Source organism: Musca domestica, unplaced genomic scaffold (assembly GCF_030504385.1).
Source record: "Musca domestica strain aabys unplaced genomic scaffold, Musca_domestica.polishedcontigs.V.1.1 25, whole genome shotgun sequence".
Lineage (NCBI taxonomy): Eukaryota > Metazoa > Arthropoda > Insecta > Diptera > Muscidae > Musca > Musca domestica.
The window spans coordinates 8,414,020-8,439,606 of NW_026712277.1; the positions used below are offsets into that span (position 1 = coordinate 8,414,020).

Here is a 25,587-nt window from a genome sequence, read left to right on the forward strand (position 1 = left end):
CTATTTTTTTATTTTTCAAGTAAAGCAATTTTAAATTTTTTACAAAGTTAGTTTAATTTTTTTAATATTTATTTTTTTTTTATTTAAATATTAGTAAAATATTGAGATCAATGATTAGAAAAATCTACAGAAAAAAATATTTTCTAGTAAAGAAGAGACATAGCAAAATAACGAAAAAGATAAAGAAAAATAACTGTTAAACTAGTAATCAAAACAAAATTGGGGTTTAGAGTTGTGTGCTTCAGTGTATTGAAGTTAAATTTTCCTAATCTTGTTTGTAATAAAGGATGTTTAAGAATAAATGGAAATTGATTTTTTTTAATTTATTAAAGCCAGTTTAAAAAACATTTTCGAGGTGCCCTCATGGTTAAAATTCTTAAATTAATAATACTGAATATTTTGAAAAAAAAATAATACAGAATCATTCAAAAATTAAGTATACGACCTCTAGCCATTTTAGCTAATTAATTAGTAGCAATCATACGCACTATAAAACTTTTGGAAGATTTGAATAAAAATTGTGGTAAAACAAATTTTTAGAAATGTTCTCCTTAGTCTAATTTCCACCTAATTTAGCTTAAGGCAACCTCAGAACTAAAAATAGCTATTTGCTAAAATTTGTCATTAAATTTCTGAAATTTTTATATCATACGCCCACCTGCATCTTCCAATCGTGAAAACACTAGGACATATAATTTTTTGCATAAATCGGTATTTTGGATTTTAAGGCCTGCTATTGCCTGTTAAATGATGGATTTTTAATACACCGTAAGAAAATGTGAATTCAAGAGGGGTATTTGGAGGCCAGCAAATGTGAATTTTTATAAAGACTTTTTGGAAAGTAATGGGAAGCCAATGAGCGTTATTTATTCAAGGATTCTATCGGAGTAAATTATATATGATGATATTTTAAAGAGATTCTTGAACACGTAACGTGGAATTTTTGAGCTTTTAAATTATCAAACGGGGCATACATGAGTGGATTTGAGGGACTTCTTGGAGAAGAAATGAAGGCCTTTAAAAGGGGATTTTTAAGGACTTCTCGATTTTCTAAGGACATGGTGGAGAGACATTGGTGGCCTTAAAACGTGTTTTTACTTTCTTTCTGGAGAATCATTAGAGGCATATAAACGTAGATTTCTTGGAAGGCCATGGGGAATTTTTTGAGGTTTTTTGAAGAAGCATTGGGACTAGAGATTTTAAAGACGTTTGAAGGAGCTCTGAAGGTCTTTTAACACCGGGTTTTAAAACTTTTTAGATGACCTTTAGAGGACTTTAAAAGGTCTGTAAACATGATTTTTACAGTGTTATTGGAGGATCATTGTAGGCCTATAACCAGACTTTTTAAAGAGTTTTTGAAGGATTTCTGAAACCTATAAAAGTGAATTGTTAATGACTTCTGGGAGGCAGTTCCTTCAATGGTAGTTTTTTTTGGGTGATTTGGATTTTGAAGCCTCTGTGGGAAAACATTGGTGGGCCTTAAAGAACTTGTAATTTTTTAATCATGGATTTTTAAAGACGTCTTTGAGTTATTTAAGAAGAAATTGGAGAAATTATTGGAATTTTGTAAACATGAATTTTTAAAGACATTTTGGAGGAGCCTTAGAGGTATTTCAAATTGGAATTTTAAGGTTTCATGGTGGCATATAAACCAGAATTTTAAAAATGTTTTGTATGAGCTTTAGGATTATGTAAAGTTGGATTTTTTAGAGATCTCTTAAAGGGACATTAGCAAATTTTCTAAATGGTTTTTTTTTTGAGATTTGAGGAGACAGTAGCGGATTTCAAAGAAACTTTTTAAAGAGCCTTTGGAAGGACATTTAAGTTCTTTAAATGTAAATTGTAAGAGCTCCTGAGAGAGAGGGGTGGGTAGGAGTATCGGTTAACTGGATGACGAAAACGATAAATTTTTCTTGAAAGTATTTTAAGAGGACATTTGAGGCCTTTAAATATTATTTTTTAAGTCTCCTTCGAGGGACGTTAGAGGTTTATAAAACTTGATTTTATTTCGTTTTCCAGGAGGGTTATTCGATGCCCACAAACTTGGATATCATTAAAGATTTCGGGGGATATCATAAAGATTGAAAATCTGTAACTTAGATTTCTAGGGTTATATTGGATGCTATTAAATAAACTCCACTTTATAAGCCTACAAGTACACATTTAAGGATATGAGAGGCCTATAGATCTTGATTACTTTTAGGGCGTCCCGGAGTCCCACATAACTTGGGATACCTAGGAATGTGAATTCTTGGAGTCGCTTTGCAGAGACATCAGGGTCTAAAAAACCTTGATTAAGTGAAGGCCTTTCGGAGGCAAATTGGATAGCTACACACCTGGATGTTGCAGGCGATTTTTGGGGGCCTATAAATGTGGTAATCTCGAATATTGAAAACCTCCTAGATGGTCTTTGAAGGTTTATGAAAAAAGATTTTCTAAGACTTTCTTGGGAGAATATTGGAAGTCAGTTGTTTTGGATGTTAGACTTCCTGGGGGAACCTAAACATATTTTTCAAAAGAGTATTTGGAGCATCATGTTGCTAAATTTTTTTAAAGTTAATGTATGCATGTATGTATGTAAGGCCTATATAGATATGGTAAATAATGCGGATGTTTTCAAATGCAATGTCAAAAAAAGTCGTTATTTAAAAAAAGTCCCAAAAAATTAAAAAAATATATAAAATTAGTAGTAGTAGTAAAGGTGTTTCGGTTTTGAGGATCTTATCTGATTTTCCGATTTTCAAGAAGTTGTGTACTTGTTTGCCAAAGTCGCTTGATTTGTAGGGGTCTTGTTCAGGTAGTCTGTTGTCTGCAGAGTTGTTGGTTTTGTGATTATGATGATGATGTTGTTGTTCTTGTTGCTGTTTTTATTTTTTCAAAAGGCAGTATTTGAGGTTATGTTGATTTTAGTAAAGAAAATAAATTCATTTTTTCGGGTATCATTTGGTTGGACCCTTTTTGTTGTGGTTGGTGGTGGTGGGTGGTAGTTGGTAATGTTAGTGGCTGTTACTGGATCATATTTTTGTAGGCAGTAGCTTATTGTTATTTTGTTAACAATTTTATTTGGTATTTGTTGTTATATATTGTTTTGCTTGCTTTGTTTTGCATATAAATATCAGTTGTTTATTCCACAGTGTACTTTTTTTTAATAAATATGTATTTACATTACGCATTTTTGTTTTTTTTTTTTTTTTTTTGTCGTGATTTAATTCTTTAATGTGATATGCATAAATAAATTTGTGGGTGATAATAACAACATTACAGACATACAGATTTACATATACATACACATATGTAGATACAAACACATAGAGATGTTGATGGCATGCATAGAATTATAATTACAGAATTAAGAGGCAGCAGCAGCAGCAGCAACAATAATTTATTTATTAATCAAAATCTAATAACGAAATATTAACACGCACGCCAGCCACGCACACACAAACACACGCTGAGAGAGAGAGAGCGGGAAGGAGGGAGAGAGGGTGCAAGAGAGAGGGGCAGGATTACGTTTTAACGACATTGTTCGTGGAGAGTGTAAGCAAAACAAAGGCAAAGAAAATAAATAAATGAGCGGCAATATCGCACACGCACGGTTTTACATCGAAACACGCACCCATATTTTATAAGGGTATAATTGTTTGGGTGTCTGTCTGCTTGCCTGGCGGTCTATGGTTATGTCGTTGGTAATTTTTGGAAAATATGCGTTGAATATAGGGGTGGGTTGGAGGCGTCGAATACACGCAACGTAAATTCTCTTGTATTTTTTTCGATGTATTAAAAACAATTAATTGAAAAAGTAAATATTGAATTGAATGTAAGACACGTGGAGAAGGTATCGAAAAATAAGTAAAAAAATATCGAAAAATTAAAAGAAAGGCATCGAAAAAATTAAAAACAAGTTAAAAAGTATCAGTCTATTTTGCCGATATTAAAATCGATTCGATTATTTAAATATATTTTGACTTCTCTTATGATTATTCAAAATGTTGACCCTCTATGGCGTAGATTCCGAAGGAATAAGCCAATATTATCAATTTCGTATCGGATCGAAATAAATATGATATAAATAATCTGAGGTGCCAAGATCGGGCTAATCGACTACTTCCTTTACTTCACATGAGATATGTGAAACTTTTAAGATATAATTTTAAAATATGCGTGAGTTAGCAGATATTGTCGACCGAAATAATCTCTCTTAATACTTGATCTGATACAGAAAAAACATTGGCATGGGCAAAATGACAAGAAAATCGAACAATTATATGCAATTTTATGCCGAATCATAAATTCCATATTCATCTCAGGCTTCCAATTGACATAAATATTGAGATATAGCAAGTTGTAGAGAAGGAATGGTCTGATCTCTTTATGTTTATTTGATGTTTATTTTGGATTTTATGATCGTTTTGGTTATTCAAAACTTTGACCCTTTGTGGGGGAGGTACCAGAAGGAATGGTCCGATCTCTACCATCTTTAAAACATATCTTGTGTTGATAGACATTTTAAGATGTGCCAAGTTTGAATGGAATCGAATGTTAATTTCGCGTTTTATGAGCTTCATGGATATTCAAAATTTTGACCCTTTGTGGGGGAGGTACAAACAGGAGTGGACCGACAAATTCCCTCTTTACACCAAAGCGTGGGTTAATAAAAATATTGTGAAGTGTGTAATTTGAAGAGAACAGGATTGGATTTTATGATCGTTTTGGTTATTCAAAACTTTGACCCTTTGTGGGGGAGGTGCCAGAAGGAATGGTCCGATCTCTACCATCTTTATAACAGATCTTGTGTTGATAGAGATTTTGAGATCTGCCAAGTTTAAATGGAATCGGATGTTAATTTCTTGGTTATTCATGAGCTTCATGTATATTCAAATTTTTGACCCTTTGTGGGGGAGGTACCAGAAGAAGTGGACCGATATAATCCATCTTTACACAAGATCTTGTGTTATCGAAAATATTGAGATGTGGGAAATGTGAAGAGAACCGAATGCGTATTTTGGATTTTATGATCGTTTTGGTTGTTCAAAACTTTGGCACTTTGTGGGGGGAGGTACCAGAAGGAATGGTCCGATCTCTACCATCTTTATAACAGATCTCGTGTTTATGGAAATATTAAGATGTGCCAAGTCTGAATGGAATCGGATGTTAATTTCGCGCTTTAGGAGCTTCATGGATACTCAAAATTTTGACCCCTTGTGGTGGAGGTACTAGAAGGCGTGGACCCATATATTCTTTCTTCACAGCAGATCTGGTGTTAGTAAAAATAATGGGATGTGTGAAACACGGAGAGAAAAGGAGGCTTACTACGGATTTTATAGTCGTTTTGGTTATTTAAAACTTTTAACCCTTTGTGGGGGAGGTACCAGAAGGAGTGGACCGACATATTCCATCTTCACACCAGACCTTGGGTTAATAAAAATATTTTGATGGTTATAATTTGAAAACAATCGAACTCTTACATCACATTTTATAGACGTTAGAATTATTCAAAATTGTTACCCTTTATGGGGGAGGTACTTGATAAAGTTGACCGACATTGTCCATTTTTACACATGACCTAGAACTGATGCAAATATTAGGATTCGCAAAGTTGGGGCAAAATCGGATTATCATTTCTCTTTCTGTGCCAAAAAAAAAATATATTTTTTGAAAATTTCGAATTTGTGGGGGAGGTATCAAAAGGAGTGGACCGATATTGCCCGTCTCCGGACTCAATCTAAGTTTGATAATAATATGACGATGTATTTAGTTTGGACCAAATCGGATACTCCCTGCGAGAGTTATCGTGCGCACCAGCTAGACATACAGGCAGATATACAGACGGATGGACGGACGGACATAGCTAGATCGACTCCAAATGTCCTGAAAAGGATTTGGCCCAAAGAGACTTAGGTTCTAAAACTGTTATTTCGATGAGGTATGTTTTGGCCGTATCAAATGATATACACCCTCTCTAGCCTTATGGCTGAGGGTATAAAAATATCGAAAAAAATAAAAGAAAGTCATCGGAAAAATAAAAAAGAAGAGAAAAAAGGAGAAATTCTCATAAAATTGTGAATGTGAACTCCTGATGTTCCTTGAAAAAATATCCTTAAAAAAATCAGCAGTGGCTTTGATATCATTGTTAAAAAAATTAAAAAAAACGTTTTAAATTTAGGATTACATTTTCGAATCCTCAGTTGCGAGCGTATACGTGCTGACACCACGTATACGTCCCCATGTTAGTTAGATTTCTTTTATAATTATTTCAATATTTTATGGGCCTTTGTTTCCAGGGTTTTTTTTGCCTCGTTGACTAATAAATGTTACGCCCCCAACTCTCGGAACATTTACCCCACAACAAAATAAACAAATTGCAATTGCAATCGGGGCCAACCTATAGGCCACACATATACAACTTGTATGTCAGAGACTTTACAAAACCAGCAACCTCAATTTCACATAACCCTCACTAACTGACAAACAACCCACCAAACAATCGTCATTTATTTCTTAACTCTTCTTCTATAAATAACCAACCACTCCTTTCGTGGAGAGCGGAGGCGGAAGAGGGAATCGTTTGTTTTCCACAATTCAAACAAACAAATTAAACTGTTTTTTATGTCCTTGAGGTTGACATCAAAATGTGACTGCCCCCTCACATATGTCGTCCTTCTCTTCGTCTAGGGCTAAATTAAAACGCCAAAAGAAATGAAAACGGAATACACAGAAGGCATAACAGAGCCAGCAACGCAATTTCACAAAAAGACGACAATCAGAGAACAAGAAATCGAGTCGAAGTCGGGGCTGTGCTTTGTTAGGCTAGCGTGACAAATATCCATTAAAAATCGTTCCGTAAAAGACAAGAATGTTTTCTTCATTTGACGGAGACAATATAACAGGGCAAACAAGACATTTTGAAGAAATGAAAAAAAAAATGAAGAACAAAGTATTCAAAAGTTGAAAACAAAAAATCGATATAAATCAAAATATGGAGGATGAAAGAGAGAGAGAGAGAGAGAGAGAGAGAGAGAGAGAGAGAGAGAGAATGGGAGAAACGAGAACTTTCAAGGAACTGAAACCGAGTAATAATTTTGAAAGAATATTTCTTCAAAGGAGGAACAGTCCAGATTTGCTTGAAGACAATATTCAAGGACTATTAATATCGTTTTCGGGATTGTTTTCGAAGATTTTTGAGCTTGGTCTAAGATTTCGAAATAAATTTATGTTTCTTTTTGAAAATTTTGGACCATTCCTGTATTTTTCGAGTGGCTATCGACATAAGCCGCCGCACCCATAGATAAATTTTAAAACGAATATTTTGCTTGGGATCTATTAGCTTCTCAAAATTGAATCTTTCAAAATTTTTTTCAAGGACCAACAGATCGTTCAACGTGAATTTTTAGAAATACATTCTTAAAGGACATGGGCAAGACATTTTTTTCAGGGACATACGGGATTCTGCAAGAGTAAATTTTTCAAGAGAGAAGGATTTAAAAGGATATTTTTTCAAGATCGACAACAGACCCATGAATGCCTCAAAAGTTAAATTTTACAGAAACTTTTTTCAAAAACAGATGACTTTTAAGGACCATCTGGAGGCCAACAGATCCTTTAACGTGAATTTTTTAGAAATATCTTCTTTAAGGACGTGGAGAAGACGTTTAGTTCCAAGTGCCTACGGGGTTCTGTAAGAGTACATTTTTTCAAGAGCCAAGGAGTTCAAAGCATGTGTTTCCAAGATCCACCACAGACCCATGAAAGCCTCAAAAACCTTTAAGGACCATCTGGAACAATTAGTGAACGTTTACGCAACGTGTTTTTTACAAGAACCTATAGATTCACCAACGAAGATTTTCTTTTCGAACAACAACAGTGTCTAAAAAAAAAAAGATTTTTTTGATATTTTTTCACTGACCACCAGATCCTTGAACTTGATTTTTAAGGACAAACATTTTTAGGGATAGGATTTAAAAAAATATTTTTTCAAGAGTAACTCAAGCAATAAACGTGGAATAAGTTTTTTTTCTAACGTTTGCTCCAAGGACTGTCAGGTCAATCATCATGTATTTTCGAAAAAACATTTTTAAAGGACTCCCAGTTGCACAATTCTTCATTTTTAAGATTAATTTTCTACTGATCATCCTGTCGGCAATGCTCGATTTTTTGAAGAATATTTTTAAATTGAGTCTCAGGATCACATTCCTCAATATTTTTGGAATATTTTTCCAAGGACAATCTGTACCAAAATGGTGGACATTTAAAAATACTCTTTCAAGGACTCGCAGGTAAAACAACAATAATTTTTGATAGAAACTCGACTCACATTCACAATACTATGCTGTTGAATTTATTTCAAATATTTCTACCCAGGACTGTAAGGTCGATACTCATGGACTTTGTCAGGTCGATACTCATATTATTCTCACTTAGCATCAAATCTACCATACTCGATTTAAGGATGTTCTTGAAAGGAGTCTGACCTCCAAAAACGTGAATATTATATCTATATTTTTCAAAGGACTCTCAATTTGAAAATTTTAGGGGCTCTATAAAAGGCTCTCAGGACAGGATAAGAAAAATGGATCCAATGGACATATTCACGATTTTTTGTCTTACCTTTCTTTTAAAGGACCACAATTGTCCTTTTTCAATTTCCACATTGAAAATTTTAAGGTAAGAAGGAATTCTTAGAGCCTTAAACGTAAATATTCTGACGAGACCTGTATTTTTTCCAAAGACCTTTAACATCCTTTTTTTTAATTTCCACATTGAAATTTAAAATCTTCAACACATTTCATTATTCTCCCATTTCTATGGCAGCTGAACTGAGCTGAGCTATTCGAATTAATTTCATTCCATTCATTTTTCCCATTTAAGTTTTGCCTGGCTTTGTCGAGCATTTTTGTTTGCAATCTCAGAGGATATTAAAAAGAAAATATTCATTTAATTTTTCCCTTATTCTTCTCTGTCTACCAACAGAGGGGAAACCTGGGCAAAATGTCCTTAACTCTACCTCCTTGTTGTTGGTGTGTTGTTGTGGATATTGTTTCCCCCGTAAACACTAATACAAATCTGTATAATATTGCCAAGACACAAGAATCTTTTTTTTAAAAAACCCACTTCCATTGTCCTTTCAGTTTTTGTATCCTTGGATTTCGTTTTAGTTCTCTTTTTTTTCATTTTTGTTTTCTTTTTTCAAATCTTGTGTTTTTATGTATTTACGACGTACATAACTATTTCACAAGATAATCTCTATAAATATAATCATTTGGATTTATAGCAAAATATCCTTTTGAATAACACTATCCTAATGGTAGCCAATGGCAGGCAGGCACACGCCTTTGGTTTTTGTTTTTCTAGTCAAAGCCTTGGGAGAAAATATTAAAAAGGAGAAAGGATGCAAGAAATAAAATGTGGTCAAAGGAGAGGAAGACTGAGAGAGAGAAAGGGAGGGAGAGTATCGAAGGAGTTGCTGAAGTGAAATAGATTTGTGGGAAAGCCATATTCAAATTTGTTGCCAAAATATTAGTTGCCTTGGATAGGAGGGCGTATGCGTATTGACAACACGTATACGCCAAATGTAGCAAAGAATTTTTTTAAAGTGGGGAGATTAGGGTCATATGAGTCTAAAACATAAATAAATGTTTCGAAAGGTTTTTCTCCGGGACTTGAAGAGCTACAAAAATGAATTTTAAGGGATTTTTTTCAGGACTATCCAAGCAGGCTTTCCCAAGACCAGTTTCCAAAGATTCTCTGGGCAGTAATAAAATCTGGTCAAAGGAGAGGGAGAGAGAGAGAGCATACAAGGAGTTGCTTTCCCACCTTCATATGTGGCCAAAATATAGTTTCCTTGGGTAGCGGGCGTATACGTAGTGACAACACGTATACGCCGGATGTACCAAAGAAATATTTGAAGACAATTTTTAAAAGAGTTATTTTAGGTCATGTGAATCTGATAGAAAAACCGATGTTTCTAAGGGGCTCTTCTACAGGACTTTCAGAGCCACAAAAACGGATTTTAAGGAATTTTTCCAAGGACTATTCAAGCTGACTTTCTCAGTACCAGTTTCCAAGGATTCTGAGGGCAGTAATGGATTAATTATTCTGTTTTCTTTTCATTTTCTTATTTTCTTAAGGAATAATGGGGTAGTAATTGTAGACAATTTGCCAAGGATTGTGGGAAAGCCATATAAAAATTTGTTGCTAAAATATTAGTTGTTTTGGACAGGAGGCGTATACGTACTGACAGCACGTATACGCCGAGAGTACTGAAGAAAATTTTTAAGATTTATTTTGGGTCATGCGAGTCTGATAGAAAAACCGATGTTTCTAAGGGCTTTCTCTACAGGACTATCAGAGCTACAGAAATGGATTTTAAGCGATTTTTTAAGGAATATACTAGCAGACTCCCACTAGATCAGTTTCCAAGGATTCCCAGGGCAGCAATATAATATTTTTTCTGTTTTCTTTCTATTTTTGTTTTTTTTTTTCTCTTAAGGACTATTGGGGTAGTAATTGTAGACTTCCGCAGGACCCTTAAGAATTCTTTCTAAGAATTCGCGCAGTTATGGTACATATTTGTTGTTTTATTTTCCTTCCTATTTTTGATTTTCCTAAGGACTATTGGGTTAGTTATCGTATACTTCCCAACAATAGTTCCCAAGGATTCTTGGGGTAGAAATGGCATATATTTTTTTCTTTCCCATCCTATTTTTGGGCTAAGGGCTATTGGAGTAGTCATCCTAGACAATTTTCCAAGGATTCTCTGAGCAGTTATAGTATATTCTTTTTTTTAATTTTCTTCTCCCTTGAACCACTGTCCTTTCATTGCCATACGAAAGTTTATGTTTAAAAGCACAAATGTTCTATTTGTCCTTTGAATATTAAAAAAAATAGCAAATCAATTTCACTTATGTGTATCCTCCTCAGCAAATCTCCTACACATCATTTTCAAATTTCACATAATCAAATATAGCTTTTGTGCAAGATTTCGGTTTTGCTTTTGTTCCAACACCAGCACTTGAAATGATATTGGGAGGGGGAGGTGGCCTCCTGTCATCCTTTTGGCAATAATCATTACATGATTTTTATACAAATTTTAGAAACTAAACCCAATAAAGCTGCTGCTGCTGTTGTTATTTGTTTGCCCCTCAAAATAAAAAATCCGGAATTTCAAATTTTGTTGTTGAATCCAAAAAAAGGATATTCCCTGGACGCACTTAGAACATCATAAGGACCATTATTGTTTGTTGGTTTATTCAGCACGAAAGGCTTATGGGAGGATCCTTGTACCCATGTGTTTTATTTAAGCGAACACACACACATCCTTCGGCTACATGGCTCATGATTGTTATTTGCAAAACTTTGATTGTTTTTGTAGTTTTGTTTTTCTATCTTCCTTTGTTGTAAATTTGTCCTCTTGTGCGTGACCATGGCTATGGGATTTCCCAAACAGAAAAACAAAACAAATTTTCATTTAAAACTTCTTCCCCTCTCCCAAATGTAAAGTTCTATCGACAAAAATGGCCATTATTATGACAAACAATTATTTTTCATTATCCCCAGCAACAAGGACCCCAATAACAATGCCACATAATCTCTGGGGTAATATACATCATATCCAAAATTCTAGGTATATATGTATGTATGTGCATATGTTTGCTGGTGGTGTGTGTGTCTATTTGTGGTTTACATATTTATAGTTTATGACAAATCTCATCCAAATGGCAAACGTTTTAGGCATAATGGATAAGAATGGCCCTAAACTACAATTAACTTTTATAATTGGATATTTTATTCAGAATTCAGATCAAAGGATAAATATGGATATAAAAAATGTCCAGAACCAAAAAAGGCCGAAATCATGAATTAAAAAAATCAAGGACATGTTCTACGATATTTTATTATTATTATTATTTTTTTTTATTTTTTTATTTTTTATTTATTTATTTATTTTTTTTTTTTTGAAGGATGAACAAAAATAAGTGTTGTCTCAATGTAGGTCCTAGTTCAGTACATCACCTCCCAAACGTATGAGTGATTTAATGTATTTCATATCACTCATACGCAGAGTTCTCAGTCAAACAATTGAGATCCTTGGAACTAAATAAGCAAGCAGATGGTTCGATCGACATAGGTTGGCACAAGTCTATATACCACTACCTCTCAGAGAATCCTTGGAAAAATGGTCTTCGAAAAGTCTACGATTATTGCTCGGATAGTGCCTAAGAAAATCCTTCAAAATACAATTTTATGGCTCCGAAACCTTCAAAAATTCTGGAATTTGGTAATTTTCTCAGGCTAATATGACCCTAATTCTTCCCACAACTATGTCTTTGGTATTGGCGGGGGCGTATACGTGTTGTTTATACGTATACGCATACGTTTGTTTATTTTTAATATCTTTCAAGGACCAATAGTCTTGAAGGACGAATTTTAAAAATTTCCTTAAAATCAAATGTTACGCTTCTGAAAGTCCTGTGGAAAAAATTTCAGATATATTTGTTTATCATTGGGTGATATATCTCTAAATTGCCTTTAAATTATTTCTTTGCTACAAACAGGGCGTATACGTTTTGTCAATACGTTGTATACGTTGCCTTCCGAATGTGTTTTTATAACCTCCCCACCATACATAGCATGGAGGGTATATTAAGTTCGATCGATAGGAAGCTAAAATTTCGCAGAGAGCAGTCTTTTGTCTGCAGCCAGGTCAAGTTCGAAACTGATTTTATTGTATTTTCAAGGACTATCCAAGCAGGCTTTCCCAAGACCAGTTTCCAAGGATTCTCAGAGCAGTAATAAAATCTGGTCAAAGGAGAGGGAGAGAGAGAGCATTCAAGGAGTCGCTTTCCCACATTTATATGTGGCCAAAATATTAGTTGCCTTGTATAGAGGGGACGTATAAGTATTGACAACACGTATACTCCGAATGTACCAAAGAAATATTTGAAGGGGAAATTTAGGGCATATGAGTCTGATATAAAAACCAATGTTTCTAAGAGCTTTCAGAGCTACAAAAATGGATTTTAAGGACTATCCAAGCTGATTTGCCGGAGAGCAAGCTAAAATTTCGCAGAGAGCTGTCTTTTGTCTGCAGCCAGGTCAAGTTCGAAGATGGGCTATATCAGTCCACGATATTTTATTGCCTCCATATATAACGCTACCCTACATAATTCCGAATTTTGAGGATTGTAGCCAAAATTTTCAATGAAATAAAAAAAGGAGTTCCTTCTGAGTACTTCACCCCCTGGAAGAGTATTATCTATGTAGGTCCACGATATCGTTTATCCCTCATATAATGATACCTCTCTATATTCGGTATTTTGATGATTTTAGCTACATTTTTCAATGGAATTGTTTAAAAATCCATATTAGGAGATCTTTCCAAGCACTTGATCCTCTGGAAAATAAATGTCTATATATAGGTCCACGGCATCGTATAGCCCATATATAACGGTGCCCTCCGATATTCGATATTTTGACAATTTTAGGGACATTTTTCACCCGATTTGTTTCAAATTTCGTATTGAGAATTCGTAATGGATACTACAGCCTATGACAAAAAATTTCGTATGCAGGCCCACATTTTCGTATAGCCTCCATATTGTCAGTACCTCCCTATATTCGGTATTTTTAATGATTTCAGCGACATTATTCACCCGAGTTTTTTTTTAAATTTCGTATTTAGAAGTCGTAATGGGTACTACAACCTATGAGAAACAATTTCGTGTAGACTCCATATATCAGAATCCTCCCAGTATTCGGCATTTTCATGATTCTAGCGACATAATTCACCGGATTTGTTTAAAATTTCGAATTAAGAGTTCGTAATGGGTACGACAGCCTATGACAAAAAATTGCGTATGCAGACCCACGTTTTCGTATAGACTCCATATGTCAGTACCTCCCAATATTCGGCATTTTCATGATTTTAGCGACATAATTTAGCGGATTTGTTTCAAATTTCGTATTTAGAATTCGTAATGGCTACTACAGCCTGTGACAAAAAATTTCGTATGCAGGCCAAGGTCTTCGTATAGGCCCCATATATCCAGTACCTCCCCAAATTCGGTATTTTGACGAATTTATGTACAATACCCATCGAAATTGTTTGAAATATCGTATTTGAAGCTTAAAATAGGTACAGCAGCCTGGGACAGAAAATTGTGTATGTAGGTCTAAGTCGTCGTACAGCCCTGATATAAGGGTAACCCCCCTTTTTCGGTATTTTGATGATTTTAGCAGCCGGTTTTTTTTCATGTTTCGTATTTGAATATTGTAATGGCTTATGACATAAGTTGCCAATGCAGGTCCACGTCTTCGTATAGACCCCAAGAGCTATATTCGGTATTTTTAAGATTTTCACAGAATTTTTAATGGATTTTATTTTTTGGAAATTTTTTAAAGTCGTTCCAAAGGGTGGAGGGTACTTAAAGTTCGGCACGACCGAACTTACTGCTTTTTTAATTTTTTTTAATTATTTTTAAGGACCAATAGTTTCCCGAACGCCAAATTTAAAAAATATTTTTAAAGGACAACGCAGCCATACGTTTGATTTTTTTTAATCTTTTTTTAAGGGTCCTCAAAAGGTGGATTAGATTGAATATTTTATAAGGACCTATGAACTATAAAAACTTGAATCATTACATTTTTTAAGGATCAAAGGAGCTCAGTGGAATTTTTAAATATTTCAGTGATTTTCAACACGTGTCAAGGACCTTAAAAATATGAATTTCAAATTTCAAACTATTGTTTCCAAGGACCTTTAAAATATTTTAAGGATCGAAAAACCCCCAAGGGCAAAATGAGCGATTTTTAAAAATACCACAAGAACGCAAAGACAAAGAGGAGCCTCAAAACTCGATTTTGAAAAATATTTATTTTATTTTTAAAGGACCCAAAGGAGGCTTTAGCGAATATTATTCTTTTTTTTTTCTGAATCCCGCAATTAATTAGTATTAATGAATCAGCCTCACCCCTCTAAGGGAGATTTGTGGCCAAATAATTTCCACAAACAAAAAAAAAAACTCTCCAACTGCAGAACTGAATACCAGTCTGTCATACCAAAACGACGGACGACGACGTGACAGCTTGACTGCCGCCTGACTAAATGCTTAACATAACGAATGAATAATAAATTAAATTAAATGAAACCACAAATTCATTTCATCCTCCTACACCCCCACAACCACTTCCTAGCAACCCCCTCAACCCCTCACGCCATTTAGTTTCCATTCATGGCCCACATCATTCAATTTAATTCACTTCCACACAATAGCGACAACAACAACAAAAACACAACAGCATCGATGAACAAAGAAGCAGAAGAAGAAGACGACGACGATGACGACGAAAAGAACCAGTCACTGGAAAGAAAATTTATGTTTTGTTGAAAAAAAAGCAGGAGAAGAGAAGCAGCAAAACCACCAATGGAAGAATGAATGCAAACAAAAGCGAAAGAAAACGACACCCACCTCACCCCAGTACACCCACCTACTTGCAGCACCTGGTCTCCAATGCGATTATGCGTTTACTTCTTGAGATGTGGAGACAGGCTGTCTGGCAAAATCTGACCATAGAGAAATTGCGAAACGAAGAAGATGGCGGAGGTGGTCGCCAAGATGTTTACACGGAATTGTTGGTGCAGAAACGTAAGACGGGAAAAAAGAACGAAGAGGAAGAAATTAAAGCAGGTGGGTGACGCGCCAGTGACGACAACAACGCTTGTGCGATAAACAGAAATCCATGTGCAGCCTCTTGTTTGCCAGGTGGGCGGATATTCGGCATGGGATTCCAGGGCATGTGTCTTGTGGGTGGCACTCGTTCCACCCTCTTCAACCACATGTGCCCAGGAATCAGTGGCATATGGGTAAACAAAAACATGTCACAAAGGACCTTAATGGCTAGGAAGAAGGAGTTTTCTCTTTTCCCTCATTACTCCCAGCTATTGATTGGAATTGAGAGAGAAAATGGAGGAAAATATTGCGAAGAATTTTCGAAAAATTGAAAATTTAAGATAACAGCCTGGCCTATACTTTTAGACCCATGAGATCATCTACACAACAATAGAGGACCTCTGAAATCATAGTAAACGGCCTCGGAAATCACGGTCCCTATTGTAGGGACCTCTGAGGCTATATATTAAACAGTCGTACCTACTTTATTGTATTTCACCTTAGAACCCATCTACTCCACCGTAGTCGACCTCTAAGGTCAACTATTTTACCATAGACGACCTCTGAGTCCATCTTCTGTACTGTAGACAACCACTGAGGAGATCTACTCTACCAAAGGCGACCGAGATAATCTACTGTATATAGAAGACGATCATTGAGGTCATGAATTCTTCAGAAGACGACCTTTGGGGTCATCTACACCACCGTAGATGACAATTTACTCTAAAGAATAGAATCTTTTAGGACAGCTACTCTACAGTAGACGACCTTTGAGGTCATCCACTCAACAGTCGACGACCACTGAGGTCATCTACTCTGCAGTCGACGACCACTGAGGTCATCTACTCTGCAGTCGACGACCACTGAGGTCATCTACTCTGCAATAGACGACAGATGAGGTCATCTACTCTGCAGTAGACCACCTTTGAGGACATCTACTCTTCAGTAGACGACCACTGAAGTCATCTACTCTGCAGAAGACGACCACTGAGGTCATCTACTCTACAGTAGACAACCTTTGAGGTTATCTGCTCAACAGTAGACAACCTTTGAGTAGTAGTAGACGGCCATTGAGGTCATCTACTCCACCGTAGAGATCCTTTGAGGTCACATACTCCACCGTAGACGACTCTTGAGGTCGTCTACTCTGCAGTTGACGACCATGGAGGTCATCTATTCTACAGTAGCCGACCTTTGAGGCCATCTACACTACAGTAGCCGTCCTTTGAGGTTACAACAGACTGCCTCTGAATTCATCTACGCTACCATAGACGATCTCTGAAGACATCTTCTGTAAAGTTCATCTCTAAGGTCATCTACTTTACAGTAGATGACAACTGGGGTCATCTACTCTACCTTAGTTGCCCTTTGAGGTCATCTTATCAACAGTAGATGACCTTTGAGGTCATCTACACTACAGTAGCCGACCTTTGAGGTTATCTACTCTGCAGTTGATGACCACTGAGTTTATCTACTCCACTGTAGACGGGCTTCTTGACATATATTCTTATGTGTACGACTCCAGAACTCGTCTCCTTTACCTTACATGACTTTTGAGGTCATCTACTCTACAGTAGACGCCAACTGAGGTTATATACTCTACAGAAGACGAACTTTTAGGTCAACTACACTACAGTAGACGACTCTTCAGTAGAGTCCACGGAAACTGTAGATATTGAAACTTTACCTCCCACACTTTAGAGTAGAGGACCTCAGAGCCCATCTACGCTGTAGAAGCTGAACCTCTTATGCCAAATACTCAACCCCTGGCCACCACTCCACATTTTTAATCCGAAATGGCCCGCCTAACATCACCGAAATGTTTCCCCAATTCAACAACAACACCAAAAAACAAATTCCATTGTTTGCATTCTTTTTTTTCTGCGATAAATGTTTACCTATTTATTTTTGTTGTTGTTGTTGCAATGCAAATAATGCCTTTGGCTCTTACGAAGTGAATGTGTGCTGCGGAGGTGCCATAATAGCTAATTACATCAATTCGCTTGGCGGTGGCAGCGGTTGCGAGTGGTCGATTTGGTTTCACATGTTCCACATTTGAATGCAACCCCCCCTTCGCCGCTTCCTTGCCGCGAAATGTATTTAATTTCCCAAACCTCCTCGGGACGAGAATTTCGGCCATCTGTCTCTGTTTACTTTGGTTCATTTCAATATACCATTGCCCGCCTCCGCCCCTTCTCTTGGAAAATTCCCACTTCAGGCAATTGCTAGCTGCCGGTTTGTCTCTCTAAACCACCGAAAAGCTAACCACCCACATGGAAACAAGTTTTTTTTCGCCACTGCTTTGGAGAATGAATTCCGTAGCCCCAAAAAAAAAAAAAAAAAAAAATCGAAATAAAAATTCGCATAAAATGGCCATAAAAATGAATGAAATGAATTGGTTGAGTGGTGTTGTTGCCCCAACCAACCGGTCGACCACACTTCTGCTTGTTTTCTTAGCACAATAAAAATTCAAAATAGCAAAAGAGCAAAAACAACAACAGCGGCAGGCCAAAAACAACTCACACATTTTAGTGACACGCGACAAATTAGCTGAAACATCAAATAAAGAAGAAGCCCACAATCAGCCCCCCAGACAAGAAATGACGAAGAAGAAGGCAAGCAACAACAACTGCAGAAATGCCGGAATAATGAATTCAGCAAAACACACACCGTTAATCTAAACATTGGCAGTGGGAATGTCAAATCTGTCAAAATTGGATTAAAATCCCATAAAAATATTTTTTTCGGAATATTCAACGAAAATAAATATTATTGAATTGGTATTTGAGAAATGGGACCAGATGGGGGTTAATGTATAGTAGATGGTCTAGAGGGTCAACTACTGGGGAGTAGATGGCTTCAGAGGTCATCTACGGGGAAGTAAATGACTTCAGAGGTCATCTACGGGGAAGTATATGGCTTCGGAGGTCATCTACTGGGTAGTAGATGGCTGTGGAGTTCATCTACAGGGAAGGAGATGGATTCGGAGGTCATCTACTGGGTAGTAGATGGCATCTATAGGTAATTAAAGGGGCTCAAAATTCATCTAAGAAGTATAAGGCTTTAGCAGCCATCTCGAGAGAAGTAGATTGCTTCAAGAGCCATATATTAGGAAGTAGATGACCTCGGGGGTTATATCCTGGAAAGTAGATGTCCTTGTGGGTCATCTACTTTGTCGTGACACAAAGTGAAAAACCACCAACTGTCTTGACGTACAGCAGACCACAAAGAAGTAGAGATGCTAACAAATATAAGAGAAGATGTTAAAATATGGGTGGAAGGGCCGCGGAAGTCATCCACCAGAGAAGAGATGTAGAGAAGACGAGCACAGCGGTCATCTTCTGTTGAAAAGATGGGCAAAATGACTTCTACTAATGAGTAAATGTGGCCAAAGGACATCTACGGAAAGTAGATGGACTCAGAGACCATTTCCTTTGGAGTAGATTTACTCAGCTCATGTACAGCAGAGTGGATGAACCCAGAGGTAATCTACAATAGAGTACATGGACTCAGAACTCATCTATTGATGGCACCCACAGTGGAGTGGACCGACTACGCCGTTGACGACAAAGGAGAAGTCATCTCCGAATAAGTAGATAGTTTCCGAGATGATTTACTGCAGAGTAGGACGTTTGGCATTCATTTACTACAGAGTAGATGGGCCCAGATAACATTTCCATGAATTCCGAGGTACTCCACTGGAGAGTAGATTATCTCAGAGGTCCTTCATTGGAGAGTAGATTATCTCAGAGGTCCTCCATTGACAAGTAGATGACCTTAGCGGTCCTCTACTGGAGACTATATGATTTCAGACGACCTCAGAGGTCCTCTACAGAAGAGTAGATGACATCAGAGATTCTCTACAGAAGATTGGATGACCTCAGGGGTCCTCTACAGAAGAGTGGATGACCTCAGGAGTCCTCTACAGAAAAGTAGATGACCTCAGAAATCCTCTACGGAAGAGTAGATGAAGATCCTCTTCGGAAGAATAGATGACCTCAGGGGTCCTCTACAGAAGAGTAGATGACCTTAGAGGTCCTCTACAGAAGCGTAGATCTTTAAGTAGAGGACATCAAAGGTCCTCCACAAAAAAGTAGATGGTCTCCGTAGATATGTCCTCGAAGTTTATGGCCGCAGGTGCCATAAAATGTGAAATAGATGTCCTTAAGGGTCATTCATTGGGGAATATGTGGCCTCATTTATTGGGGAAAATATGGCCTCAAGGGTCATCTACTGGAAAGTACATGGCTTCCGGAGTCATATAATATGAATTACATCTCCTCAAGGGTCATTTACAGGAAAATAGATTGCCTTCGGAGTTATTTACCTCACTTACCAGTCGTCAAGGGTCTCATGACCCCATAGGTCCCCCATTGGTAAGTGGATGGCTTCTTAGATCATCTATGGCGGTGTAGATGGTATCAGAGTTTCCCATCCTTGATGCAGATGTCTTCATAGATCATCAATTGTAGAGTCTACGTTCAGAATTCATCTACTGAGAAGTATAAGGCTTCAGCAGCCACCTCAAGAGAAGAAGATGGCTTTAAGAGCTATATATAAGGAAGTAGATGGCCTCGGGGGTTATATCCCGAAAAGTAGATGCCCTTATGAGTCATCTACTGGAAAGTAGATGGCTTCAGGTGTCATAAACTGTAGGTCATTCATTGGTAAGTGGTCATTCATTGGTAAGTGGATGGCTTCTTAGATCACCTATAGCCGTGTAGATGGTATCAGAGTTCCCCATCCTTGACGCAGATGTCTACATAGATTATTAATTGTAGGGAAGACGTTCTTAGGGATACTGTCAACAAGGGGGCCCTTAATTTCAATGCCTTGGAGGATCAACACCTATGAGAACCACAATCTACCAAATAGATGGTTCTCAGCATAAGCTGTCATGGGCCATTTGGCTCCTTAATTCCTTTCCCCCTCCCTATCCCCTTGTCGACTCCACTCTCCTCCACCAGTCTGCCTTTGGACTTTCCCACTTTGTTGTTGTATTGCACAAAAGTTTATGAACTCACGTTGTTGTTACATTTTCTGTTGTCCCTTTTGAACCAACTTCCTTTTGTTGTTTCATTTTTTTATTTTGCGAATTAAATGCAAATTGTCTATGACACTATTGTCAGGAGGCTATTTTCATGGCGCAAAAAAATGCAACAACAAAAACTATGGAAATTTCCCGACATTGTCAAGCAACAAAACGAAGCGGAACACAAAAATACAAGACAACCTCAAACCCATTCTTTTGTGTGTGTGTTTTTTTTTTGTCTCTCCCTGTTTTCCATTCTCTCTGGTCTTTTATTTATGCGGAGAGGTCTGACTTTAAGTTTGGAGGACATTGTTCAGTGACACGGTGGGTCCGTCTGGTGGGGTTGGTTGTCTGAACACCTTTCAAATAAAAAAAATGCTATCAGGGATAACAAAAAGCAAAATTCAAGACTTGGTAAATGTTTAAACAACGGAAGAGCGACAACATTAAATGACAGGGCAATGGAAAACTACCAACAAAAGTTCAGTCCCGACATAATTCCAAAAATTGGATGCGACTTCGCCTTGGAGTTGGGAAATAGGGGTTGGCTGGTTTGCCAGACAAATTACATGGCTAAAAGAGGTGTTTTTGGTGTTCCCAAAATAATAGGAGGAAGAATAAAAGAAAATAAATTAAATATAGCATGAGTATGTCGCACACTCACACACCCTTTCGACTTCCATATGTTGCAAGACCTCGTTAGTGTTTCCATTATTTCTGTCTCGCCTGCCTGTATCACTTCTCCTTCCCCTCTCTTGCATCTTGCGCCCACATCATTTACTTCAATGCTTCGCCAAATTAAAAGCCTAAAGGTATGCAGGCAGTTCCAATTGTTATCCTGTTGTCAATGAATCGCCATTTTCCACGAAAATATAAAGCTGGCTGGTTTGCCTGTGTTGAATCTCCAAACACACAACTCCAAGGTGATGATGTTAAGGAGCTGAGAGAAAAAGGTGAGGAAAATGAGAAGGTTTTTGCTCCCCCTGGCATGACAAAAAATTCCAGGCAAAATAAGCCATTCTTATTCTTAACCTGACAGAGACAGAATAATCCCGAAAGAACGTTTTTTTTCGTGACACAAAGTGAAAAACCACTAACTGTCTTGACGTACAGCAGACCACAAAGAAGTAGAGATGCAAAAAAATATAAGAGAAGATGTTAAAATATGGGTGGAAGGCCCGCGGAAGTCTTCCACGAAAGAAAAGATGTAGAGAAGATGAGCTCAGAGGTCATCTATTGTTGAGTAGATGGGCTAAAAGGGCATCTACTGATGAGTAGATGGACTCAGAGACCATTTCCTGTAGGGTAGCTGCGCTCAGAGCTCATCAACCGTAGAGAGGATGAACTCAGAGGTCAGCAACAATAGAGCAGATGGGCTCAGAACTCATCTATTGATGTCACTCCCAGTAGAGAGAAAGGACTACACCGTCCACAGCAAAGGAGAGGTCATCTACGATTAAGTAGATAGGTTCCGAGATGATTTACTGCAGAGTAGGAAGTTTGGCATTCATTTACTACAGAGTAGATGGATCCAGATAACATATCCATGAATTCAAAAGTCCTGCACTGGAGAGTAAATGACATGAGAGGTCCTCAATTGGAGAGTCCACGGTAGAGAAGATGAACTCAGAGATTTCCTTCAGAAGAATAGATAACCTCAGGGGTCTTTTACAGAAGAGTAAGTGACCTCAAAGGTCCTCTACGGAAGAGTAAATAACCTCAAAGGTCCTCGACAGAAGAGTAGATGGCCTCAGAAATCCTCTACAGAAGAATTGATGAACTCAGAGGTTCTTTATCGTAAATAATATGATCTCAGAGGTCCTCTACTGAAGTGAAGATGACCTCAGAGGTCCTCTACTGAAGTGTAGATGACCTCAGAAGTCCTCTACAGAAAAGTAGATGACCTCAGAAGTCCTCCACCGTAAATTAGATGATTTCAGAGGTCCTCTACTGAAGAGTAGATGACCTCAAAGGTCCTTTACAGAAGAATAGATGACCTCAGAGGTCCTCTACTGAAGAGTTGATGACCTCAGAGGATCTCTACTGTAGAGTAAATTATCTTAAAGGTTCTCTACTGTAGACTAAATGATCTCAAAGGTCCTCTACTGAAGAGTTGATGACCCTAGAGGTCCCCTAAAAAAGAATGTATGACCTCATACGTCCTCTACAAAGGTGAAGACGACCTCATAGGTCCTCTACGGGAAAGTAGATGACCTCAGAGGTCCTCTACGGGAAAGTAAATGACCTCAGAGGTCCTCTACTGTTGAGTAGATGACCTCAAAGGCCCTCTACAGGAGAGTGGATGACCTCAGAGGTCCTCTACAGAAGAGTAGATGATCTCCGAGGTCCTCTACAGAAGCGTAGATCATTGACTAGAGGACCTCAGAGGTCTTCTACAGAACAGTAGATGGTCTGCGAGGTCTTCGAATGTAGAGTAGATGACCTAAAATGCCCTTTATTCTAGAAAAGATGGTGTCAGAGGCCCTCTACTGTAGAGTATATAACCTCAGAGGTCTTCTATTTTAGGGAAGACGAGCTCGGAAATCGTCTACTACTGAGTAGACGACCTCTTAGGTCCTCTAGTGGAGAGTAGATGGTATAATGGAATGGATAATAGAATTAGAGGCAATCTACTGTAGAGTAGATGGTATAAGAGTTAATCTACTGAAGAGTAGATGGTCTCAGAGGCCTCTAATATCAAGTAGAAGACATCTGAGGTCATCTTTTATGTTTTCTACGAAATACGATAAATTCTGAGACCTTCTTAATTTAATTTATTTTTAATATATTTTTACGACAACAATCATACGCCCTTTGTGTTACATAATTCCAACAATCATACGCTCCCCAATTTTACTAATTTTATCTAAAGCATTTCAAGTTTATTTTTTTGGAAGTGTATAAGTTTACCTCACATGTTTTTTTATCTTCGAATAGGGTTGTGTACTGTTGGTGCTGTGTGTTTTCTCGATAATTTTGATGATCGAAGTCGTAAGGAGTTTTCAAATAGTAAAGTATAGTAGAGAGATACAGATAGAGTAGTGAAAATGTATTTTTGTGAATAAGAATTTTGTTTTTTTGTGGCAAAAGGAACAATAAATGAAAAAAATAACAACAAGTAAAAGAAAGACAAAAGAAGAAAGAAAGAAAGAATGTAGCTAAAAAAGGTGGCCTTTACATACCTGCAGTGGCGAGAGTGTAATCCCAGCTGGTTTCTGGTTCATTTTTGTAGACGTTCAATTTTTCCGGCTAAAGAAGAAGGGGAAAAAGATAACGATTAAAATAATAGTAAGGGTTAAGTTTGTAATCCAATAAATTAAAAAAGAAATATTTTCAAATTGAGATCGAAATTCTATGGAACTTTAAAAAAGTAAACTAGGGAGAAATTGAAATAAAAAATACTAAAAATAATTAATAATACTAAAAAAATAAAAATAAATAATACTAAAAAATACTCCTCAAATTTGCTAAGAAAATTGGTTTGGAGGGTGTATGACTGTTTTTAATGCGAATAATGGAGGGTGTAGGGTGACGTATGATTGACATCAACGATTATACGTCGTTTGTATAACTTCTGTTATTACTCATACGTCACCATTTACCTTCCGTTATTTTGAATAATAATAGTCATACGTCCTGGAGACCATATTACCAAATTTTAAAATTCTATGAATTATTTTAATTTTTATTATAATTATTTTTATTTTATTTATTTATTAAGTAAATTAATATTTATTTTTTTTTATTTATTTATTTTATTTTTTTATTTTTTATTTTTTTTTTATTTTTTTTTTTATTTATTTTTTTTTATTTATTTATTTACTTTACTTTTTTATTTTATTTATTTATTTATTTTATTTTATTTTGTGACCCACTCACCTTGGCAAAATCAATTTTCAAAGTACAACATCCCGAATAGATATCAGCTCCATTTAAATTCTCTCTGGCTCTGGTTGCCGATTCCAAGCTGTCGAATTCCACCATGGCCTGGACGCCATTCTTTTTGAATATGACAATGCGCATTACCTGGCCGTGTGGGACACATATTTTATGCAAGACATCCTGCAATTAAACAAAGGGGAGAGAGAAACAAATTTAATTTCAGTCGAAAGCAAAAAATAAAAACTAAAAATTATTTAAGGCTAATTGTCAGGCCTAGACCTCAAAAAAATAAACAGCCAGGTTATGCCAAGTACTATGGCTGGCAAATTAATTATTGGTTTTTTAAGCACCCATGGAGAACATGACTTGATTGGTTTTGGCACCAAAAATACTTCGTTTTTTATTGAAAAACCATTTGCATGGAAATGACCACAAATACCTACCTGACGTCTAATGCCAAAATCACCCAGACTTTGGCTGAAATTGCCAAGAAGAGAAAAAAAACGACATGCTGATGACCCCCAACAACACCATATCATGCCAGGCATTCACTTTGGAAATCAAGTGCAAGGCGAAGAAGTAAATGTTTTCATTACTCACATGAAAGGATTTCGAGGAAATGTATAAAAAAAAATCTGCTGATGTTATGACCCACCAGCAGCTCAGCCTTCAAGAAATTACATGTCTTTTTTGTCCGAAACCAAAAAAAAATGACTATTGTCATGTCCTGAAAGAAGGATTTTTTCCCAACCGAAAACAATAGCCGTCATCAACTTTAAAAGCTTTTTGCGTTGCCTTCCGAAAAAAGAAAGGTGTTAAAGGACTTGCCTTTCAAGGATATGTTTTCCTCAATAGCAGGTGTTAGTGTATCATTCCAGGCAAAATATTTGTAATTCATTGATGGTAGGTAGACACAATAAACAAATGATTCTGGTATATCCTGCCAGCAGCATGTCGTTCTAGTACCTGGGGTTTACTGACTGGCATCCAACTAAATTTGAGGGGAAT

General features: G+C 36.8%; 1 protein-coding gene across 4 annotated transcripts in view; it reads right to left on the reverse strand.

The window, feature by feature from the left end:
* Positions 1–24,920, reverse strand: part of LOC101893941 (heterogeneous nuclear ribonucleoprotein L) — a 133,204-nt gene extending 108,284 nt beyond the window's left edge. For 2 of the 4 annotated variants that reach the window (XM_059123634.1, XM_059123632.1), the window contains exons 1-2: positions 24,577–24,920; positions 23,880–23,946 (exon numbers count right to left, since the gene is read on the reverse strand). In XM_059123634.1, coding sequence (XP_058979617.1) covers positions 23,880–23,946; positions 24,577–24,720 — 211 coding nt within the window. In that variant the 5' untranslated portion in view covers positions 24,721–24,920. The remainder of the gene's footprint in view (positions 1–23,879; positions 23,947–24,576) is intronic. The other 2 variants (XM_059123635.1, XM_059123633.1) reach the window with 2 other exon arrangements.
* Between the last annotated feature and the right edge of the window lie 667 nt (positions 24,921–25,587).